General features: G+C 41.6%; 1 protein-coding gene across 1 annotated transcript; it reads right to left on the bottom strand.

The window, feature by feature from the left end:
* Nucleotides 1-2,124: 2,124 nt before the first annotated feature.
* On the bottom strand, nt 2,125-18,386 carry LOC145401447 (cocaine esterase-like). The gene is made up of 13 exons (XM_080273767.1): nt 18,299-18,386; nt 10,251-10,429; nt 9,337-9,468; nt 8,823-8,976; nt 7,703-7,888; nt 7,329-7,522; nt 6,714-6,897; nt 5,887-5,970; nt 5,091-5,191; nt 4,332-4,414; nt 3,875-4,075; nt 2,883-2,965; nt 2,125-2,240 (listed from the first exon to the last, which is right to left on the bottom strand). Exons 1-13 carry the CDS (start codon nt 18,384-18,386, stop codon nt 2,125-2,127), a joined length of 1,785 nt encoding a protein of 594 aa, XP_080129893.1.
* Nucleotides 18,387-21,855: the final 3,469 nt, after the last annotated feature.

Here is a 21,855-nt window from a genome sequence, read left to right on the forward strand (position 1 = left end):
ATGGTGAGGGAGAGTGATTGAGTGAACTGAATGAGTGACTGAGTGAATGTGTGAGTGGGGAGCTAATGAGTGTGTGACTTGGGAGTGAGAAGGAGTTTGTGAGTGGAGAGAGAGCGAGTATGTGAAATAAGTGGGGAGCAAGGAAAGAATATAATTAGTGGGGGCAGGATGGGTGAGGATAAAGTAAATGGGATGTGGGAAGAGGAAGTGGATTATAAAGAGTGATGGGGGAAAAGGAAAATGAGAATGATGTAGAGAGTGAGTGGATAGTGATGAGGGAGGGAAGGAATGATAAAAATAGGACAGCAGGGATGAAGTGGGTGTGGAGTAAGGGGTAATACTGCAGGGAGGGAGGCAGAGAAGTGACTGCGAGAGTGAGAGGGAGAAAAAGTAAGTGAAGAAGGAGTAAGTGGGAGGTAATATGAAGAAGTTTGGCTCTCATGGAAGGCTTTGAGGAAAATGTAAAAAACAAAATAGGAATGGATGTGGGGGGGGGGTACTGTGAGCTATAGATTGGCAAGAAGTGGGGGAGAAGATGGAGGAAGAAGTAGTGAGAAGAACAGTGGGGCAGGGAAGGAGGAAGTGAGGAAGGAAATGAGGGAGACGGTGAGGGTGGGAAGCAGGGAAGGAATAAGGGGAGGAAAGGAAGAAGGGAGGAAAGGAAGGGGTGAGAAGAGTGAAAAGGTGCGAGGATAAGGGGAGGAAAGAAGAGAGGAGCGGGAGGCCACGAAAAGGGTGAGAGGCTGAGAGGAGGATTTGGGTGAGAGAGGGAGAGGATGGTCTGAGAAGGAGGAAAGGGGTGAGGGAGTAAGAAGAGAAAGAAGATGAGTGGAGAAAAATGTGGGATGACGGGCAAAATGAGAGATGGAAAATTAACAGAGGGGGGAGAGAGGCATTGAATAAAGGTCGGAAAGAGATGAGGTGAGGGGAAAGGGGAAATAGTGAAAGGAGTGTAGGAGGGGGAGGGGGAAGAGAAAACAGTGAGGGAAAGAGAATGGGGAATGGGGAGGAGGTGGAGAGTAACTTGATAGAGAGGCAAGGGAAGGGGATGAAGAGAGAGGGAAAATAGGAAATTATTTGGGGGGGGGTAGAGAGAGAGAGAGAGAGAGAGAGAGAGAGAGAAGGAAGAAGACAGGGAGAAGAAAAGGAAGATAGGAAAAGAGAGAAAGAATGTGGAGAGGAGGGATGTGAATTTGTCGAGGAATACCCACCTATTTTACTTTATCCTCTCTTTGAATTCGATTCGTTTTGTTCTTCAGGATTTGTTCTTACTCAGTCCGACAACTCAACTGTGCTCACGCAGCACATGTTCTCTTATCGAATTTCTTGTCCTGGCTGATTTGTGCATCTTGAATTTAATTTAGCTTCTCTTGACACTCGTTTAGAGCCAGTTATGCATTATCTCTCTTTCATTCTGTAGTGCATAATCACGACGTTCACAAGCCCGTCTCTAGTTATTTTGAAACAAATTTAAAACAATCCTTAATGGGCACAAACAGCCAAGCACATGAGATTAAGATCTGAGTAACAGGAAACAGGCATGGTGTGTAGCCGCTTCCACATTGTTTTTGATAGTTGCTGAGGAATACAGGGGGTCGAGTTATCAGTATTTTGGCATTGTTGGTATAGGGTAGATATTTGCGAGCGTCACTAGCATCCTGGCTTTACGGGTTATTGATACAAAGATAGCTTCAGAGGTGTAAGCTTCACTGTTAATTCACATCTTAGTTTTGTCTCATCAGCTTCACCCTCCCACCTACATCATCCTTCCACCTACATTATATATATATATATATATATATATATATATATATATATATATATATATATGTAGTTAGATAGATAGATATAGATATATATATGTATGTGTGTGTGTGTGTGTGTGTGTGTGTGTGTGTGTGTGTGTGTGTGTGTGTTCAATTTTTATATTTATTATTTATATTCAGGTAAGCGTCTATGAAAAATCTTTACTGTAATAATTCTATATTTTTAATAATAGTCTGCATTACAAATACAACTACAAACAAGAACTATTCACGTAACCTAACCCAAAGTTTAGTCTTGAGGTTGCAAGAAAAAATACAAAAAGGCATAAAGGTCCACGGTTTTCTCTAAATTCATCAATCACAACTCGTCATGTCCCTGAGTCTCCTCCTCTTCCATCTCCTTTATAATCTTGTGGTGGTGGTAGAAGTGAATCTTATTGAGCATCTCTGTCTTCTCTGGCGAGGCGAACCGCCCTGGGGAAGTAAGCAGAAAGGATGTTGATCAGTTTTGGCGATAAAGACCTTTCTAGCACCTTCTCCTTAACGATTTCTTTTGTACATTTCATCTCATTTTTCTCTCCTATGTTAATTATATCCTCTTCATATTGACATAGGTTGCGTAAGCTACAGATATTTTAACTACCATATACAGAAATAAACTGGTAAGGCTGAGGTTTTGTGGAGCCTCCTTAACCTACGGGAACTCGAGCCCTAATCTACGTAGCAGGTACAGTGAGAAACCACATTGCTTGGACGCATTTTGCACCTTGATGTACGAGTACATTCCAGGTTAGTTGTGAAATGTTTGGTAGCTGTGTGTGTGAGGATCAAAATGTAAACAAGCAGTTTTATACACCACTAAGGGCTAAGAGAGATTTGGATTAGGGCATCTTGCATTTCTATATTTAACCCAAACTGGCTGTAAAGTGTTTGGTTGGTGTGTGGATCAAGATGAAAATATAAGCAAACATTCTTGTAGATGACTGGAACTCCGGAAAGATCGTATACTCACTCAAGAATTGTCGTGATGTATTTGGTAGCTGTGTGGGTAAAGATGAAATTAAAACAAATAATCTTACACATGACGAGTTCAAGAAAGATCTGAATATACTATACCAGTTGTGAAAGAGCCGTCAGCCTGTATCACTAAGGTCTGTTGTGAGTCAGCGGTGAAGAGTGGCCAGTCCTTTCTTGCTGGTCTGGACATGAGGAAGGAGTTATTAGAAAGAAGCTGATAACCCATTTAAAGCTGTTTTACTCACAGTTCTAAGCAAAGCTGTCTTGCTGTTATGATGAGCTTGTGTAGCCTGTCTAGGAGATCAGTGAAGACATACCAGTTCGATGCAACCAAAGTATGCAGCTTCATTGTTAGGAACACAAAAAGTTTGTGTTGATTTATTATTAAAATAACAAAGCTTGGAAAGCATCAATCAGGAAAGAAAGAAATAAAAAAAAACTAACCCATGTATGCATGGAGCACTGGCTTAACTTATAAAATGTACTGTACAGTACCGTGGCTACTGTATGTATAATGATGTATGCAACCACTGACAGTTAGTGACATTTCCATTCGCTGCCAAGTTACTGGGATTTTTTACAGTATCTCTGTCCTGAAACCAAATCATGCATACTTCATAAACTTCCTTCACATGAAACGCCATTTTTGCCTGTAGATATTCTACCGTCTAGTATCTAACTGAGGACTGTCAAACGGTATTCTGACGCAGTGTTCTAAAGGATGTAGGTGAAATTAATGTTTTTCTTCTGATATCAGATTTCACCCTCATAACCGCACCCTTGACTTTTTAGGATAATTACCAAGGCACTCCATTTTACCAGGAAATAATATGGAACAGGTTGATTCCAGAGGAATGCCCCTTTCCCCTCTGCCTGGTGTACAAATGCATATACGCTAGATAGATGAAGAGAAAAATTTACAGTACAAATAGAGAAAGGAAGATAGGTGGAATGACAGCTAGTACGTACATAAATAGACGGGCTGAAGATAGACAGATAGACGGGCAGGAAGACAAATAGATAGAGGGGCAGGAAGACAGACGCTAGAAAGATGACAAACCAAAATATAGCCACGCATCAGAATATCTTACCTTCCGTACGCAAAATTTTCGATCATGTCAATCAAATCCTTGCTGACTCGCTTCTGCTCTTCGGTATAGTCGCCAAAATCCATGTCGGGCAGAATTAGCGTCATTTCGTCCCCGTGGCCAACAGAAAACGGAAGAGGGGGTGCTGCTGAGGCGTTGGGATGGCGGACGTTGAAGAGATTTGGCCCTCCCTCGAACTCAAACCTGTTTTTTGGGGTGTTGTGTATCAATGGAAGGGTCAGGGCCTCTCTCTCTCTCTCTCTCTCTCTCTCTCTCTCTAGGAGGATAGGGATGCAGGGGTGGCCATGACTGGAGCTTTCATGCACTTTCCAGTGTAAAAAAAAAAAAAAAAAAGTATCAGCAAAAATAATAATTCACCAATTCAAGCCTCACTCCATTTACCAGTGCATCACAGTGAAATAATAATAATAATAATAATAATAATAATAATAACACTGACCTGAGGAACTGTGTGGGCACATGATGAGAAAGCAGAGTGGCCGTGTTCAGTATACCAGATTTATAGTGAAGGTCACCAAGCATCTGTTGACAAAATGAATAAAGAGATCAATAAGAAGTAAATGAATAAAAAATAAATAAATAATGAAGTTATAATAAAAACAAAGATACAGTTAAAGTGTTTGGAAAAATAATCAGCATGCCATATTTATAGCGGTCACCGAGCATCCGTTGACACTAAATAAATAAATATGAAACTAGAAACGAAAATAATAAGAAAAAAGTAAGGTGTCAGGAGAGGTATAACGTGAAATATATGAAGGAGACAATTCGTGCATATGGTTTTTTCTTCGATTCTGGTTATACCCATCAAATAATACCAAATTTTTGCATATAAATCCAACTACATATGAAGGGCGCTGGACTGAAATATTGAATACAGGGCAGTTGTTTGTGATTTAGCCAAGCACTGTAAAAAATAGAAAGGAGATAGTTTGTGCATATCGTTTTTTCCTGCCTTTTAGGCCAAGGTAAAGTGAAAAGCCTATAGCAAGATCTGAAATGGATATACAGTGCTTTTAACCATGAAATTTTCTCACCTGGGCCAAGCTAAAGTAAAAAATACAGCACTGAAAGGACTGAAATATCTGTATAGTGCTACAAAAAATTTACTTTTCTCACCTGGGCCAAACTAACGTGAAGAGACTATAGAAAGGATCGAAATATCTGTGTGATGTTTGTAACCATGAAAGTCTCTTACCTCAGCCAGTCCGGGCAACATATCCTTCAGGTTGTCAAATTTGCTGCCTGGAAAATAGAAATCTGCAAACTCCTTCACGTGGTCGTTTGGGTCTGGGATTACTGGAAGTGTGAATGTGTTGGTTAGACAGATTGATAAATAGATAGATGTGTAGATAGACAGATTGATAGACAGAAGGAGAATTTAGGTACATCAATTAGATCGTGCAAGTTTATATGCAGATAATATGCTTAAAAGTTCTTATAATCGACAGAATATCCACAAACACACCTTCACCACAATCTCGTAACTTTGATTTAATTTCCAAGGAAGAACAGAGTATAGAATTTTTCCACGTCTACTTCTTCCTGCGAGAAAAAAAAAAGAGTTGAGGGAAGAAGACTGTTACAGCTTTTTCTTTTTCTTTTCTTTCTGTTCTCTATTCTTTCTTTCATTCATTCTTTCGTTCTTTCTTCCTTTGAGGCAGTTCAGGGAAACGTGAGAGCAGAAACTTACCATGCCTTTTGTTCTCCGTGGAAATCGAAATCTGAGTTACGACAGGGAATCAACTGTGAATGTTTGAAAATCACACCCCAGGAAAATTTATGACAATTTTTTGAACATCACAGGCCTTAGCTTAGAGAACCTTCATAGTGGAGGGGTTAAGGAAGCCTATAACTAAACCCTACAGTAAAAAATAAATAAATAAATAAATAAATAAAAATAAACTCTCCCATGTTAATCAAAATCGTCTGGGGTTAGGAAGACTAGAATAAATGTGTTATCGTAGTGAGCGAGATAGCCGTGTGACACTTACGGCATTCCTTTAGCAGCATAGGAAGGAGTTCTGGTAGGAAGTGGTCGTTTTCCTCCAGTTTGAACAGGATAAAGTCATACAGCACTGCGGGGTGGAGGGGAAAAGGTTAATATTATAAAGAAGGAGAAAGGTTAAAAACTGGATCTGGGTGGAATGAAGGAGTATGATGAAAAGTTGGATTTGGGTGGAATGGAGTATGATGAAAAGTTGGATTTGGGTGGAATGAAGGAGTATGGTGAAAAGTTGGATTTGGCTGGAATGAAGAAATAAGGCGAAAAGTTGGATTTGGGTGGAATGAAGGAGCATGGTAAAAGTTGGATTTGGGTGGAATGGAGTATGATGAAAAGTTGGATTTGGGTGGAATGAAGGGGCATGGTGAAGTATGGGATTTGGGTGGAATTAAAGACATGGTTGCTAGTGGGATGTTCAAAATGAGGTCGTCAAGGGATGGTCAGGCCTCAGCATGGGATAGCCAGCAAGGAGAACTCTTTAGGGTGGAACTGGAGGTACTCGCCTGGGAATTTGCGATGGTCACTGGTCAGGCATATTTTTGAAGTTGTTATTGTCATCCCAGCCACCTCTATGGTTAAGCAACTGAATAGGGAATGCAAAGAGACCAAGCTAAGGATATAATAAATGAATATGACGGAAACTGGCTCAATCCTCTCAACAAAGCCAATATGTCAGAATGGAAAAAGATGAGAGAGGTCTTTGTTTTGCAGTGGATTGATTTCGGCTGCGGTGATGATGATGACGATGATGCCGATGATCTTTACAAAGGACTATGGTGACGGTGATAAACAACTGGTAAAATCCAAGCAACTGACTCATATCAACAAGGTAGGTTCCAACGTCCCTGGTGACGCCCATAATGACTGGTACTGGCTTTATGTGTCCGTGGGTGAGTGCATTGAGAGGGTGCTTGTCCAGGAAGAGTGCGGTGACGTGGGTGTTAGCCGGCAGCTGAAGGGACGGGCCCAAGCGGTGGTTCCCTACGAGGAGATCACGGGCCTGGAAATATGATTGTTTTCACTCAGAATACTTGAGTTATCGTTATCATTATCTATTTCACTTAAAGACAGAGTGAGGAAGGATCTGGAAAGAAGGAAAGAGAAAGTACGGAAGAGGGAAAAGTATCATCATCATTCTTTTTCTCTTTTAAAGACGGGTTGAGTTAGGATTAAGAAATAAGGAAAGCAAGCGAGGAAAAAAAAGGTGGGAGAGTTATCAACAGCAAGCCCAGTGAAATTGGTCCACACAATCATTAACGCATCAAACTCCCGGCATCCTGGCTCCATCTCACAAGCATGATCTTTTCTGCCACTGAGCTACGTGAAATAAGCTACAAGGAATAAAATACATGCTAAGTTTAGGGGAAAGAGCTTTGCGTCATCACGTTTTACACGATTAAAAATACATAGGTAATATTATGTATGTCACACCTCCATAACCAGCTGTGCCGCCTCCATCAACTCCTCCCGGGGTATCTCCTGCAGACACTTGATGAGAACGGCGGGGTCGTAGGCGGGGCACTGGATGTATCGCGCCAGGATCAGCATGAAGCGATGGTTGTTGGAGTAGAAGGCCCATGGGTTGAGCGGTGCGCCAGACAGAGATATCACACGATGGAACAGGCCTGCAGACAACACCAAAATCCACCATATGAGACCACTCTCAAGTTGATAATTCACATCATTATCTGATCCAAAACTCGTGTCTCAAGTTCACTCGAGGTTAGGTTTTCTTAGGTCAAGTTGAATTAGATTAAAAAGGATTAGATTAGGCTACATTACGCTAGATTAGCGGCACAACTGACCGTGAGAGAGAGGTGACATCATATGATATATTGCTGAAGCTGCCCCTGCACAATCTCCCGCCAGAGTTACTTGGTTAGGGTCGCCACCAAACACACGCACGTTTTCCTGTACCCACTTCAGCGCCTCCACCTGGTCCAGAGCTCCCATGTTGCCAGGACTTCTGCCCAAAATTGTCTGGAAGTACCCTGGGAGAATAAGAAAAACAGTTTAGAATGATCAAAAGAGAGGGATTATGGAGATGCAAGATTTTCCAAAGTATTCATTCATCTTGAATCGTTTACATATATTTCTTTATTGCATGGTTCTTCTGCATACATACATACATACATACATTCATTCAAACATCCATCCTCTTAATTACGGTGGCGTTGTATTTAGTTTATTCTTGCTACTTCCAGACGGTTTTATTCAGCTAAGGAAAAAGCCTCTCGTACCGAATAGCACAATGAAGGCTATATCAAACTCCTCCGGGCCAGACTCCTCCAAAACTCAATATAATCGTCTGGGGTTAGGCCAAATATACACCAGCAATTTGAAGGTGTCTTGCATTTGATTTCACCTGAGGGAACTGGGTTATTCTCTGAGTTTGAAAACATGAATACTTAGTCGTGGTTGCATTAACTTCATTGAGTTTTAGTTTTGAGGTAGGAATGAGTCTTCTTGGTTATTGGTTAAATTCACCGTCCAGTCTTACTACATTTGGCCATAAGCTGACCCGAAAGGGATTAGGGGCTTTTTTTTCAGATTAGAACAAAGGAAACGGGTCGGTATTTTTTTTTTTTTTTTAATAAGTTGGAACAAAAGAAAGTGGTTTGTGACCTACTTAGGGTTAGAAGAAACGATGCGGGTTAGGGATCTATATCAGGTTAGAAAAACGAAAAGGGTTTGAGATCTTTTTCTGCTAGACCAAACAAAATGCGTATGGAAACTTTTTCAGGTTATAAGAAGTGAAATGGGTATGGGCTAGAGATCTTTTTGTGGCTAGGAAAAACATTGGGACTTTTTCAAGTTAGAACAAATGAAAAGGGTAGGATTTTTTTTTTTTTTTTTTGAGGGGGGAGGGGTATTAGAACAAATGAACTCTAAACATGTGGCTGTTGTTTTTTGTTTTTCACTTACCAAGGATGCCAAGCCGGTACTGCGGAATCACAAGCACGATGTCCCTGTCCATGAGTAAGCGTTCGTCCAGTTCGGCCACCTCGCCCAGCACGAACGCGCCTCCATGTAGCCACACCACCACCGGCAGGCTGATATTGGCGCCTTTTTCTGGAATCTGGATGGGAAGGAGAAGGAAGAGGAGGAGGAGGAGGAGGAGGAGGAGGAGAAGGAGGAGGAAAAGGAAGAGGAAGAGGAAGAGAATGAGGAGGAGGAGAAGAAGAAGAAGACGACGACTTAGATTCTGTATTTGGTTCGTATTTTCACTGGTCAAGAAGACTTCCTATCATCCATTCCATACCAACCTATTTCTGTATCTTTTACGTTAATAGTTTCTTGTAGGCTAAATAATATACAATCTGTGTTGGATAAAAAGAATATAATCAGCATAGGCTTCTTGTAACGTGATCATCCTCTGTCGAACGATGGCCAAGAGGTAGCAAGGAGGGTAGATGATGATGATGATGAATGAGCTTACCTTTGGGGTGTATACGTAAAGGTTGATGCAGTCCTCGGTGCCCTTGACCTGCCCTAGAGCGGCTTGAGAACACGCCTCTCCCGGCTGCGTTCCATCGTGGACGCCCTCCCACGTCACACCAGGCTGCGGCGGCTGGGAGCAGAGTCATTGTTGGATAGACAGAGTTTTTCATCTCTTTTGATCAGAAGTGTCTCTAACCTATATAAAATCGAACTTACTCTAACCTAATATAATCTAGCCTAACTCAACCTAAAACCTAACCTAAAACCCAACCTAATCTAGCGTAGCCTAACTTAATTTAATCAAGTCCAGCCTTGACCTGACAACTTAACTTAGCCTTGTGTGATCTGATCTGAACTAACCTAGCCTTACCTGATCTGACCTAATCTAAAATGAATTAATCTGGCCTGACTTGATATAGCTTAACCTAACCTAGCCTAACCTAGCTTAGTTTGTCCTGACCTTATCTAACCTAAACTAACATAACCACCCATAGAGCGACCTGTGCACATACTGTACATGGCAGCGACGACTACGGGCACATAGCATAGTTAATTTTACTAGCAATTTTTCCTGAGTCTTTTTTTTTTCTTGTGGCCCCAGGTTCATCTAAACGTGAACCCGGTGGACTGCAGGCTGAAGCAGTCCTTCTCCTGCAGTCCACTATTCTTCTACTGTGGGATAGAGGGACGTTTATGGTAGGGGAGCCGCCTGGTTATATTGGTGCCACTAGGTAAAGGCAACCCTCTCCAGCACCAGAGTGAAACTGATGTAGGTGGGTAGGTGTGAAGGTAGGTAGGTGTGTAGGTAGTAGGCAGGTAAGGTAGGCGGATCGGTAGGGAGGTGTAAAGATAGGTAGTTAGTAAGATGGGTAGGTAAGGAGGTAGGTAGAGAGCATGTAAGAGTGCTCTCACCATGAAGCGTTGCCTGAAGAGTGGCGGGTGTGCGTAGGGTATGGCTTGGAAGGCGTAGTACTCACGACCACTCATGCTTCTCCTGGTTGTCCCCCTCACCACTCCTCCACTCACCTCCACCTCAACCTCCCTTGCACTATCGCCACCACCATCACCACCCACCACTACTACCATCACTGCTACAGTCAGTAACAGTATACCATGTAGTGCTGATTTGGGTAGCATGGTGACCCTACTGTGTCTGCGAAGAAGAAAATATCATCATCATCATCATCATCAACAACAGCACTAGCATTATCTACATCAATCACAATATGCCCCGGAACTTAGATTGTAGTAGTATAGTTAAAAGGATGTACCTATAAAGAAAAGAGTGCCATCATCATCATCATCATCGTCGTCAGTAACAATATGTAGTTTTGGGTTTGATAAAAAGATTACTGTCTTGTGTCTGTAAAGAATTGTACTGATATAGTATAGCAACGAAAAAAAAAAAGGCAGAATAGAGCAAATTATAGCTATAGATGAAAACTCTTTAGTTCTTGTCGCAAAAAAGGTAAATAGAAAACGAAACCAGTTTTTCATTAATATTTTAAAGTAGGCTGTCTACCAATGTGTATCTTTACTTCGAATTAACATTGCCTTGGCGTGGGAAAGAAGGGTGTGCATCCCAATCATCAGTGGAGTTATACGAAACAGGTCTAACCATTCTACCCGAGTTAACTAACAGGGATCATAAGAGAAAGCTCACATTTGTTTAAGGAGAGGTACAACGGGAGGAACAGATAGACCATTCTTTGACTGTACAATAACTGTATTCTACTAAGTCCACAATAAATCACAGAAAAATAACGCAGTGCAGTTCAGCTGGTATTTATAAAACTGTCTTGCACGTTTCCCAGAATTTATTGGGGGAGAATTATGGGTTTTGAAGGAGCAGAAAGCTGTGGCATCATACAACAAATCCCCAACTTTAGATTGTCCATACTCACTTTCCTGCTTCCCTTCCACACTCCCTAGTCCAACTGGCACATCTTATTCCCTAACCAAACACCACCTTAGCCACACTGCCACGTGTATCAGAAATCCCAAGTGTGGTGTGGGAAATGGAGGGTGTGGGACGGCGATAAGCGGGAGACGTGAAGATAACTTGAGGGTGGTAGGGAAGAGGAGGAGAGGGCATTTGGCGATATATATATATATATATATATATATATATATATATATATATATATCTGTGTGTGTGTGTGTACAGAGAGAGAGAGAGAGAGAGAGAGAGAGAGAGAGAGAGAGAGAGAGAGAGAGAGATCATTTAAGAGAAGTATAGATTAAACTCAGCAGCAGGGCATCACAATGGCCACATGTGCCCTAATTCTGATCCAGCGGGTCTACGTAGGCACAGGGACATCGTCTTTCAAATTTCCCCTCCCGTGCTTCCTTATCTCAAGCCACAATCTTATCACTAAGACAACATGTACGTTCTGAAGTGTTTTAACCCTTTCAGACCGGGGACGTAATTTTCTTTTTCTTTCCATCTATTGACAGTTTTTAAAGCTTGGGATAGATTTTTTCGTAGTGGAGAGGCTAGAATACAAGAGGTCTTTCTCAGGTCAGGAAAAAAATCGTCTACTAACAGAATGAATAATTTATGAAAAAGTCACCCACAGTGAACTAATTAACTCTTTCGTTATGTCTGGTGCGTATCGATATTTTAATCAAGTTAACACCAGAAGATACCATTCAATCAATCAATTAATCAATCAATCAGCCTACCCATCTATCTATCAGCTGAGAAAATTCCTAACAAGGCTTAATCCCCTCATCCCAGTGACGTATTCTTCAGTGTAATAGTTTGTCATACCAGACGAAGGGAGGATGTCAAGGAGTGCATCTCGCCAGGGTCATCAGAGGTCAGTTGGCGAGAGGACTTTCACAACACACACACACACACACACACACACACACACACACACACACACACACACACACACACACACACAATGCAAAAAAAAATAATAATTAACTTTTCACCCTTTGACATTTAGAAGGCTTGACTCTGCAGCCTTCATGACTCAAAAACTAAACTGAACGTGGACGATCCATATTCGTATCTAGATGAAGTAGATTTGTTTTCCTGGAGAGTGAATGGTGTGTGAATGTGCGTTTGGCCTACTTCTCCGGGCATGTTGTTGATAGTTCTCTCTCTCTCTCTCTCTCTCTCTCTCTCTCTCTCTCTCTCTCTCTCTCTCATATTACGTCACTATCATTACGTGGGAAAGTGTGTGATGATGATGATGATGATGATGATGATGATTATGGTGAGAAGGATGATGATGATTTTTTTGATGTGTCTGATTTGGGTGTACTCTTGACAGTTTTTTATCTAAGATCCAGCAATCCTTCTATAGGTCAAATATCTTCTCATGTCGCCACTTCAGTACTATTACCCACCATTCATACTGCATACATACTAGAACCCTCCTTCACAACTTGTGTAATGATATATATACTGTATAGATATTTTGACGTCAGTGGGTTTTTTGGAAAATTATTAACGTTTTTATTAATTAAATTGAAATAAATTGTGCTTTATCCCAGGATAGGATAGAACTTGTAACCTTTAATACAGCAGATGGCCTCCCTTACAGTGAGGCAGGTAGGACTGCAATTGTCGGGTAACTGTACCATGCCACACTGGTTTTCCTTCCACTCTTTTGTTGATGTTATTGTCAGTAGGGAAAACAAATATTATATATAAAAAGAAAAAAGAAGGTGTTTACCATATTAAATGTAAATACAGTAAGTCCTCGATAAATGCCTTCTTTTTTCTCTCCGACAAGGAATGTTTTCAACCCCTGTTTGTTTGTTTCTTAGTTAGTTTGTCTTAAGCAGGATTACTCAAAAACTAAAAGAGATATTAAGACCAAATTTGGTGGGTAGATAGCCCATGTCCCAGGGAACAATAGATTAACTTTTGGGACCGATTCAATTCTTATTACAGATTCTGGATCCGGAAAGCACTTTTTGCGAAACCCTAATCAGTAATAAGAAAACTTAACCCATTATGAAGAGTAGTTCAGAATAACGTTGCCCTTGTTGGAAAGATACGTTCCACTGAGTGCCCCTCCAGTTATTGTATTAAATTATTTACTTATTTTAGTCCACAGTTATAACAGAAAATATCCCGATTTCGTTCCACTGCTCGCTAAAAAGCTGATTTGCCAGTTAGACAAAATTTACATGATCAGTTATAGACGAAATATTATGATATGGACCATATTCCTTCTGATAATGATTCTTGACTATATGACTGAGGCTTTAACATATGCTGAAGCATATTTGTATGTCTGGTAGAAGTGAGATTGTGTTTTTATTGGAGACATGAATGGTAAAGTAGAAAGCGCGAGAATACACGAAATGATTGGCGCCTTGGGTGTATCTATTGAAGTGGACAGAAATGATAGTGCCTCTTGGACATACTTGCCAGGAGGGCTTGGTGATAAGTGATATCTTCTTCGAACAGAAAAATTATTCACTGGTAAATCAGGAGATTGCTAAGAGTTAGAGAAGGGAGTTGACTGAACGAAAGGCAATGACTATGTGGGAGTGGATCCTGTTCTTAATGGACGTTTGAAAGTGCTGGCGACACACGAGCCAAAAGTTCCGTATGCAACTTTAATCTTCAGAGGGTACTGCAGCTGGAGAATTGAAACGTTGAGCCACTTGTAGGATAGCTGACTGCCTGTTTTGTCAAGAGAGCCGAGATGACTGGGGTGTCACCATAGCTGCAGCCCCTCAGGTGAGGCGGCCCGGACAAAGTGAGATTAGCAGTGATGGTTGCAAGTACATACTACTGATCTCGCTGTGAAACTGGTGCCCATCACAGGGATGTTACCGCGGCGATTTCCACTCACTTTTCCTTTTCCGTCGACAGGGTTACTTAGGACGATGAGCTTTTAATATTGGTTGGTTTGAAGCGCAGCCTCTCACCTATACTGTGAGGGTGATCAGAGGTGAGGTAATTCTACTTAGGCTCCTATGACTCATTCTCAAGCTGAATAAAATATCCTGTCATTACCTACAATAGAATAGGATACCGGAGTTGCCCTATCATGAGAAGGCTAATGATGCTAAGATTTAGGCTGCTATGACCCACTTCCAGCTATATAAAATAGTCTGACATAAGCTGGAAAAGAACGCTAAAGTCGTCCCGACCATGAGAGGGTTAAAGACCTGTGTTCTCCCTAGCACTTCATCCTTGACGATTTAATTTCCAAACCACCTATAAATATCCCCATTTTTGCTTCTTACATCTTTTTAATGTCCGTATAGATGGCATGAAAAACACACAAGATTATAACAACAGAGCATGATCAGATATAAATCGGTAAGGAAGAGATGTTAGTAAGCTTCCTAACCTCACGGGGATACCGCCCAAAGACGGTAAATAAACATTCATCTCCCCTACTGTCCCCTACTGCAAACCTTATATAAACTTTTTCCTTAAGTTAACCTGTGTTTCAGATTGTATGTGTTTATGTTTATCTTCCCTCTCACAGGTGCTGGAGAGGGACGCCTTCCCATTATGTCATCGATATAAACAAGGGGATTCATTGCCCCGTTATATAAACGTCCCTCATCTCCCTTCCTGTCCCCCCAAAAGAAGGATGGTGGACTGCAGCAGAAGGCAACTTCAGCCTGCAGCTCACTGGGTTCACGTTACAGATGAACCTAATGAACTTGGGGCTACTACTACTACTACTGTTACTACTACTACTACTACTACTATTGCTCCTGGTACTACTACTACTACTACTACTACCACTACTACTATGACTACTCCTAGACTACAATAACACTTCACAGTAAAATTAGAGTGAATACTAGGGTGAAAAAATATGAAAAATAAAAAAGATGTGAGAAATACACAACCGCTAAAGGGAAATGTTTGTCATATAATATAGTCAGAGTCATACAAACACGCTAGATACAGGTCAGTGAACCGAACTTGTCCCCTCTCACCAGTTCGTCCAGGTTTCCCGGTTTTGCTGCCTCAGTTTGTGATATTTAATTCCTCCTCTTTGCTTTCACTGTACATTCGGAATTTTTTACCTTTCTATGCTTGGAACAACGCTAATATTATTTTCCTGCTAACGCCAGACGATTATATTCAGCTGAGAGCAAGTCATAGGAATCATAGAAAATTACAGATGGAAAGCCAAAAAATCCGAGACACTCAGTCGGCCAGTTAAAGCTCCGATTATCCTCCATTATAGCTCTTTTACTTTAGCTTGGCCCAGTTTTCATCCCTCTGCGACTTATTTCACGTAGCTCAGTGGCAGAATATGATGATGCTACGGCTCTCTAGCGTTCCATAGCACTCCCCCGAGACTAGTATCATATTCTAGCCTTCATCTCTTGCTACGACTGAACATACAAGAGGGAGAGATTGCATTCTTTTTTTCCCAAGTTCACCCTCCCAATCCGATGACGCATTTTTTTTTCATTTATTATTTCAGCGTTCAGACACTTTATTCAGCTTAGACTTTACAGCCTTCAATAGCCCCTTCAGTACAAGGAGTCTTTCCCAAATTTAATAAAAATCGCCTAAGGTAAAAAAAAAAAAAGTGGGTTATCGGATGGAAAGGCGCAAAGTTGCCATTTTTTTGTTTGTAAGTTCAGAATACTTGACCTTATTGTGATAGGCGACCTAGGTAAGCTGAAGTTTTGAGAGAGAGAGAGAGAGAGAGAGAGAGAGAGAGAGAGAGAGAGATTTTCCAGACACATACAGGTTACACATCCGACTAGTATAATGTGTTTGATCGGCTGTGGTTTCCAAGCAAGAACACTTAAGACAGGTGAGTGTGTCGGGCTCTAAACCAGTCTTGCTTTTTACGTGTGTGTGTGTGTGTGTGTGTGTGTGTGTGTGTGTGTGTGTGTGTGTGTGTCAGGTGGGGGTCTACCTCGAAAGACAATAGGCGTTGCACTTTTATTTTATTTTTTTTACATCGGAACTTTGCAACCTATACAGTCAATATGAAGTAGATCCCATGGCTGACGTGATGCCTAAGATCCTTTCAACCTGTACGGATTTATGATGTAGAACGCAAGGTGCATCAGGCGTGACTACAAAGCTGTGGGGCCATATTTAACTACCCATGCCCTATTTTCTATTTCAAAATGATTAGAGCTTAGCCACACACCTCTCGTTTTATCACATGACTTACTGAACGACACAAATATAGTTATAGATATACGTATAGATTTAAATATAGATATAAATATTCTTGTATATGTAGATAGACAGATAGGAAGATAGAAATCTATCTGTCTATCTATCTAAACAAATGAGAGAGAGAGAGAGAGAGAGAGAGAGAGAGAGAGAGAGAGAGAGAGAGAGAGAGAGAGAGAAACTGGTGACAAAGAATAACTTAGATAATAGTGTTACATATTCATCACAAAAGGCCTCGGATCCTTCGATGTCTCAAATAAAAGGCTGGCTTATTTGGTACTGACTCTAACAATGCTTCCGTGTGTGTGTGTGTGTGTGTGTGTGTGTGAGTGTGTGCCTAATACGACTTCAAGTGCTCGAGGTTAGCGTCCCACACCGCTATGTCCGTGACGATCCTGTTGGCAGTTTACACAATTCTTCCAAGTGCAGATGTTACCTTGAGCCATATTCTCGTTGCTCTGGCAGGCTTTCTAGATCCATTTTCAAAACGATCAACTCAATGTATCACGGCTAGATATTCTCCAAGTTTTATTGATATCATTTTAATATCGATAAACTTTGAAAAGATAACATCCATGGGAATATTTAGGCAATCAGGGCATAAATAAACAGGTAAGTAAACGAGAGAGAGAGAGAGAGAGAGAGAGAGAGAGAGAGCTTGCTGAACGGGCGAGAATACGTTGCCTGGACTCCTGCGCGGTAGAGAGCCATGTGCAGTGGACACTCATTGCGCAGTAGAGAGCCATTTCACAGTCGAGATCCATAAAGCTGTAGATTCATTGCGCAGTATGTTTACGCTCTTCTGTCTAAGGATAATTTTTTCCCATATTTCTGCTACCTACAGGCGGGTTTCCTCAGTTTAAATTAGCCCTTTCATAATCGGGACAGCTCTAGCGTTTACTGCAGCCAGCACCTCTCGATTATATTAAACTAAAAGGGGGTATAGGAGCCCGAGAGTGCTAATTCTGTTAATAATGATATAATTAACCCTCTCTTGGAAGGGAGAACTCTAATATGCCGTTCCAGCAAACCTTTTCAATACGATGACCTTTTTTTTGTAATTCTCCCTCCCACCAGACGATTTTTTTTTTTCAGCAAAGGATAATCATCTTGCATTCTGGAGGAAGCTCCCAAACATCTTTTTCTAGGCGATTTATTTTGCTTATTACACCTCACTGTTCTCCTCTATGTTGCCTAGATCCTTCCATTATCGCCACACTCTGCACAAATAACGTACAAAAGGGTTTCAACCTACCATATCCAAAAATAAATCGCTAGGGGAGACGTGTCAAAGAGCTCCCTCAACCGCCAAGAATACGAGCCCATGTCAGTCACCTCCAATTCGGAAACTCGTCCCATAGCCGGATAAAATCGTCTGGAAGTAGCATGATTATAATGAAAGAGACGTCATCGTTATGGCAGTAATAATTGCTGCAACTCCAGACTCATCTGAACGTGAACCCGGTAGACTGCAGGCTAAATTTGCCGATCTCCTGCAGTCTGCCGTCCTCCTATTGTGGAACAGGGAGGGACCATGAAGGATGTTCGTATAACCGGGCAGTTCCACCGTCCAGTTATACCGGTGCCACCACGTGAAGGCGTCCCTCCCCCATCACCAGAGGAGGTGTTAACGCTTTCACTCCGATGTCGTATTAGATATAATTTGCTGCTGCCTCCAGACGATTTTATTCTGCTGGTGAAAGTTTTTTGTTTTGTTTTTGTGGGAGGGGTTAGATAAAGCTCTCACTGATCCCGAAGTATAGTAAGGGATCTCGACTCAGATGAATAAAATCGTCTGTAGGTAGCAAGAACATACCAACGGAGTACGTCACCTCATTCAAAGGTTTTAATCCCATCTGTCCGGTGACATCTTCTTGTATTTCATTCTTGCCGATGCCAGACATTTTACTCAGTTTCAGAGAGCATTCTAGTAGCAGAGGGACTACTGAAGGCTATTTCTAACCCTTTAGTTCGCAAAGTTTTATTCTAAGGCAAATAAAATCTAGAGATAACCAGAATAAAATACTGTATAAACTAGATGGGAACATTTGCGACATCTCAAATTTTGTTTCTTATGTAGATTATATTTAGTTGTAACTCCCATTGAACGAAGAATCACAAAACATAGACTAGAGGAGACCCGTTAGAATCACACTATTTCCATAACATGACCATATTCAGAGCTGAACAGAACATTATATGCTTGTATTGAGATCGTTGTTTTTGTGACTGGTGGTTTTGCGCCCGTCTCTGGTGGATACTTGCCCGCCTTTTTACACTTTTTGGCCTATAAATAATTTCCAATGCCCAGATCGAAAATCCTTGAAAGGTGTCGTGAGATGCTAGGCCCAGAGGCATGCACAGTAATTTCCAAGCCATATGGCAAAACAAGGGTAAAATAATATCATTGATTAAGGATGTCAGGCCAAGGCACTGAACATTGGTAAAAAAAGAAAAGTCACTATGAAGTAACAGGGAAAACAAAACATTCACCCTTCGGGAATTGTAAATGCGTCACTGAATTGAAGATCTTAAGAAAATTTCACTACGGTAGGTTCCGTTATGACAAAAACTGGCCACTTGTCGGCCTAGATGCTACTACTGTACGTGTACATGAATTTTACTTTATATTTTATATCAAAAATGGTTTAAATCGGTCGGTGGTTGCAAAGCAAAAAAAAAAAAAGGGGGGGGGGTCATCGTAGGTATTAACTTTCCAAGTTGGTGATGTATAAATTGTGTTTCTTACCCTTGCTACTTCTGGATGATTTTACATAGCTTTTAGGAGATTTTTTTTTTTCAAACTAGAGGAGTTAAATATAGCCCTCACTAACTCCTTCGCATTCTCTCTCTCTCTCTCTCTCTCTCTCTCTCTCTCTCTCTCTCTCAAGTTGAATATCGACCAATGGTTGAAAAAAAAAAAAAAAGGTAAATATTAAGACAGTTACGACAGAAAAACTAGCCTGCTATTCTGGGCCCCACTTGCTGCCTCTCCGGTGAACTAATTTTTACTTTCACTGGGCACTTTTTGACCTGGTGCGAGGGGTCATTCCTGGGGTCAGTTTGCGTGGCTTAGGCGATTTCCTAACACCTCTTCCTTAGCAATTTATTCTGCACGTTACATCTCAGTATCCTCTTGTACGTTCTTTGATGAAAACAATGTCGATTTTGATATTATTACCACAGAAGGCAATGTTAAGGAATTGCAAAATTAATCATCAAGGAAAAAATGCTACGAATCCCCCTATGCCACCTAGAATACCACGTCTGACCTCTAAGTTAGATAAATAACTCTTGCAGCAGTCAGAATGAATAACCACTCACTCTTGGCTATATAAAACCATCTGGCTTTCAAGTGAACAAAATACTTGATTTGGTTCGACCCTGAGAAGGTTAATGGTAATAGGATTAACACCATCACTCACTCTTACAGAAAATAGTCTGCCGTTAGCTGGGACAGAATACTAGAATTGTCCATATCACGAGAGAGTTAATAATCTCTAAACTTACATTCCTACTCGTATTCCCTCAGCGTGGCCTTTTTTTTTTTTTTTTTTATATATGCTTCTATAGAGATGCTCTAGAGATGTTAGCATTTTTCCTAGCGATTTCTCGGTCTTTCCTCCTGTAGTTAGCGAGAGTATAGCGGTTTCTGAGAACAAGTTTAGTTATATACTATATGTGGCACTAGCTCCAGCAGAGGACACAGTCAACGCTGGGTGCTGGGAGGAGGAAGGCGTTTTCTCCGCGCGGCACCAATAGTTCTCGGCTCTCTCTCGGCGCGGCAACACTCATTTCACCTCCCCTCTCACGGTGACGAATGAGTGCTTGAATTATACATTATATTCTAGCAGCGATGACAACTTCGACAGCAGGGTGGGCGGTGGTGCTGGTGCTGACTCTCACCTTTGTCAGCGGCTTCCCCGTGTTGGAGACTGAGGACATCATGCTAGGAAACAGTGTTGACGGTGATGATTACAGTCTCATACTCCAGCCTTTCGATTTCATGGATGCTGGGCCGGCTCTTCAGTCGCCAAGCCAAGAATCTAAGGCAGTAAGACCCCCTACCCAGGTGACATCGCATGAGAACCTGAAAATCGTGCTGCCAACACTCCTTCAGCCGCCAGTCAAACCGTTTCAACCGCCCAGCAAACCGTTTCAACCGCCCGGCCAACCGTTGGTAGTCGCATCCAAGACTAATGCTATCGAAATAGGGAGCCAGCCGATACATCTAGCACCGGGCTTAGTTCGATCCCCTGCGAATATGAGGAATCATAAACTCTTGAAGAAGAAATTGAAACAAAAATACACAAAACAAATGAAAGCCACGAAGAGTAAGTTCGACAAGGAGATGAATGGTGAAAAGTCTACAACAAATCCAATCTCCGAGCTGATACCGCCGACTGAAGAGTTTGTACCGAGTCTGAATAAGGAGTTCAGGCCGCCAGTTCACGAATTTGTTCCCAGTATTGACACAGTGCTCAGACCTCCCGTACATGAGTTTGCTAGACTCCAAGCTACCGAGTTTGCAGAGTCTCCAATAAGAGAATTGACGCCTCCAGTTCACGAATTCGCAGAGCCTCCAGTACGTGAACTGACGCCTCCAGTTCACGAGTTTGCAGAATCTCCAGTTCAAGAGGTCCCAGAGCCCTTAGTGCGGGAACTAACGCCTCCGGTCAACGAATTCGCAGAGGTTCCAGTACGGGAACTAACGCCTCCAGTTCACGAATTCGCAGAGCCTCCACTACGCGAATTGACGCCTCCTGTTTATGAATTTGCAGAGCCTCCAGCACGCGAATTGACGCCTCCCGTTCACGAGTTCACGTCATCCTTTGGACGGGAAGCGCCGTCGACTTTCCAGTTCGCTAGAGCAGATAAACCAGCATCGCCGAACCCCTCCCACATCCCATCCAGCTCTCAACTTCTGCAGACTCCTTCGAGACTCTTGCAGCCACCACAGAGGGAGTTCTTCATGGCGTGATTGCATAGCCTCGAGCGATATCTTTTTTAGTTTACGCCTGCTATTATCAGACGGCTTTATTCAGCTTAAGAGAGCATCCTGGTAGTGAAGGGGTTAATGAGGGCTATATCTAACCCCTCCAGCTCTAAAAGTCTATCTTAGGCTGAATGAAATCGTCAGGGAATGGCAAGAATAGAAAAAAAAAAACAGGCAAAAGGGATTAAAGAATAGTCCTGCCTGGTGTTCGTATTTTGTTGAAATATTCATCCATTTTTAGCTTCATCTTGTGTTACTGAAGTCCATTGGTATTTGTTCTTTTTTTATTTTAATTTGATTTTTATTCCATTTCATTTATATATATATATATATATATATATATATATATATATATATATATATATATATATATATAT

Source organism: Coenobita brevimanus, chromosome 6, assembly GCF_032717465.1.
Source record: "Coenobita brevimanus isolate Jiangsu-jjx chromosome 6, ASM3271746v2, whole genome shotgun sequence".
Classification (NCBI taxonomy): Eukaryota; Metazoa; Arthropoda; class Malacostraca; order Decapoda; family Coenobitidae; genus Coenobita; species Coenobita brevimanus.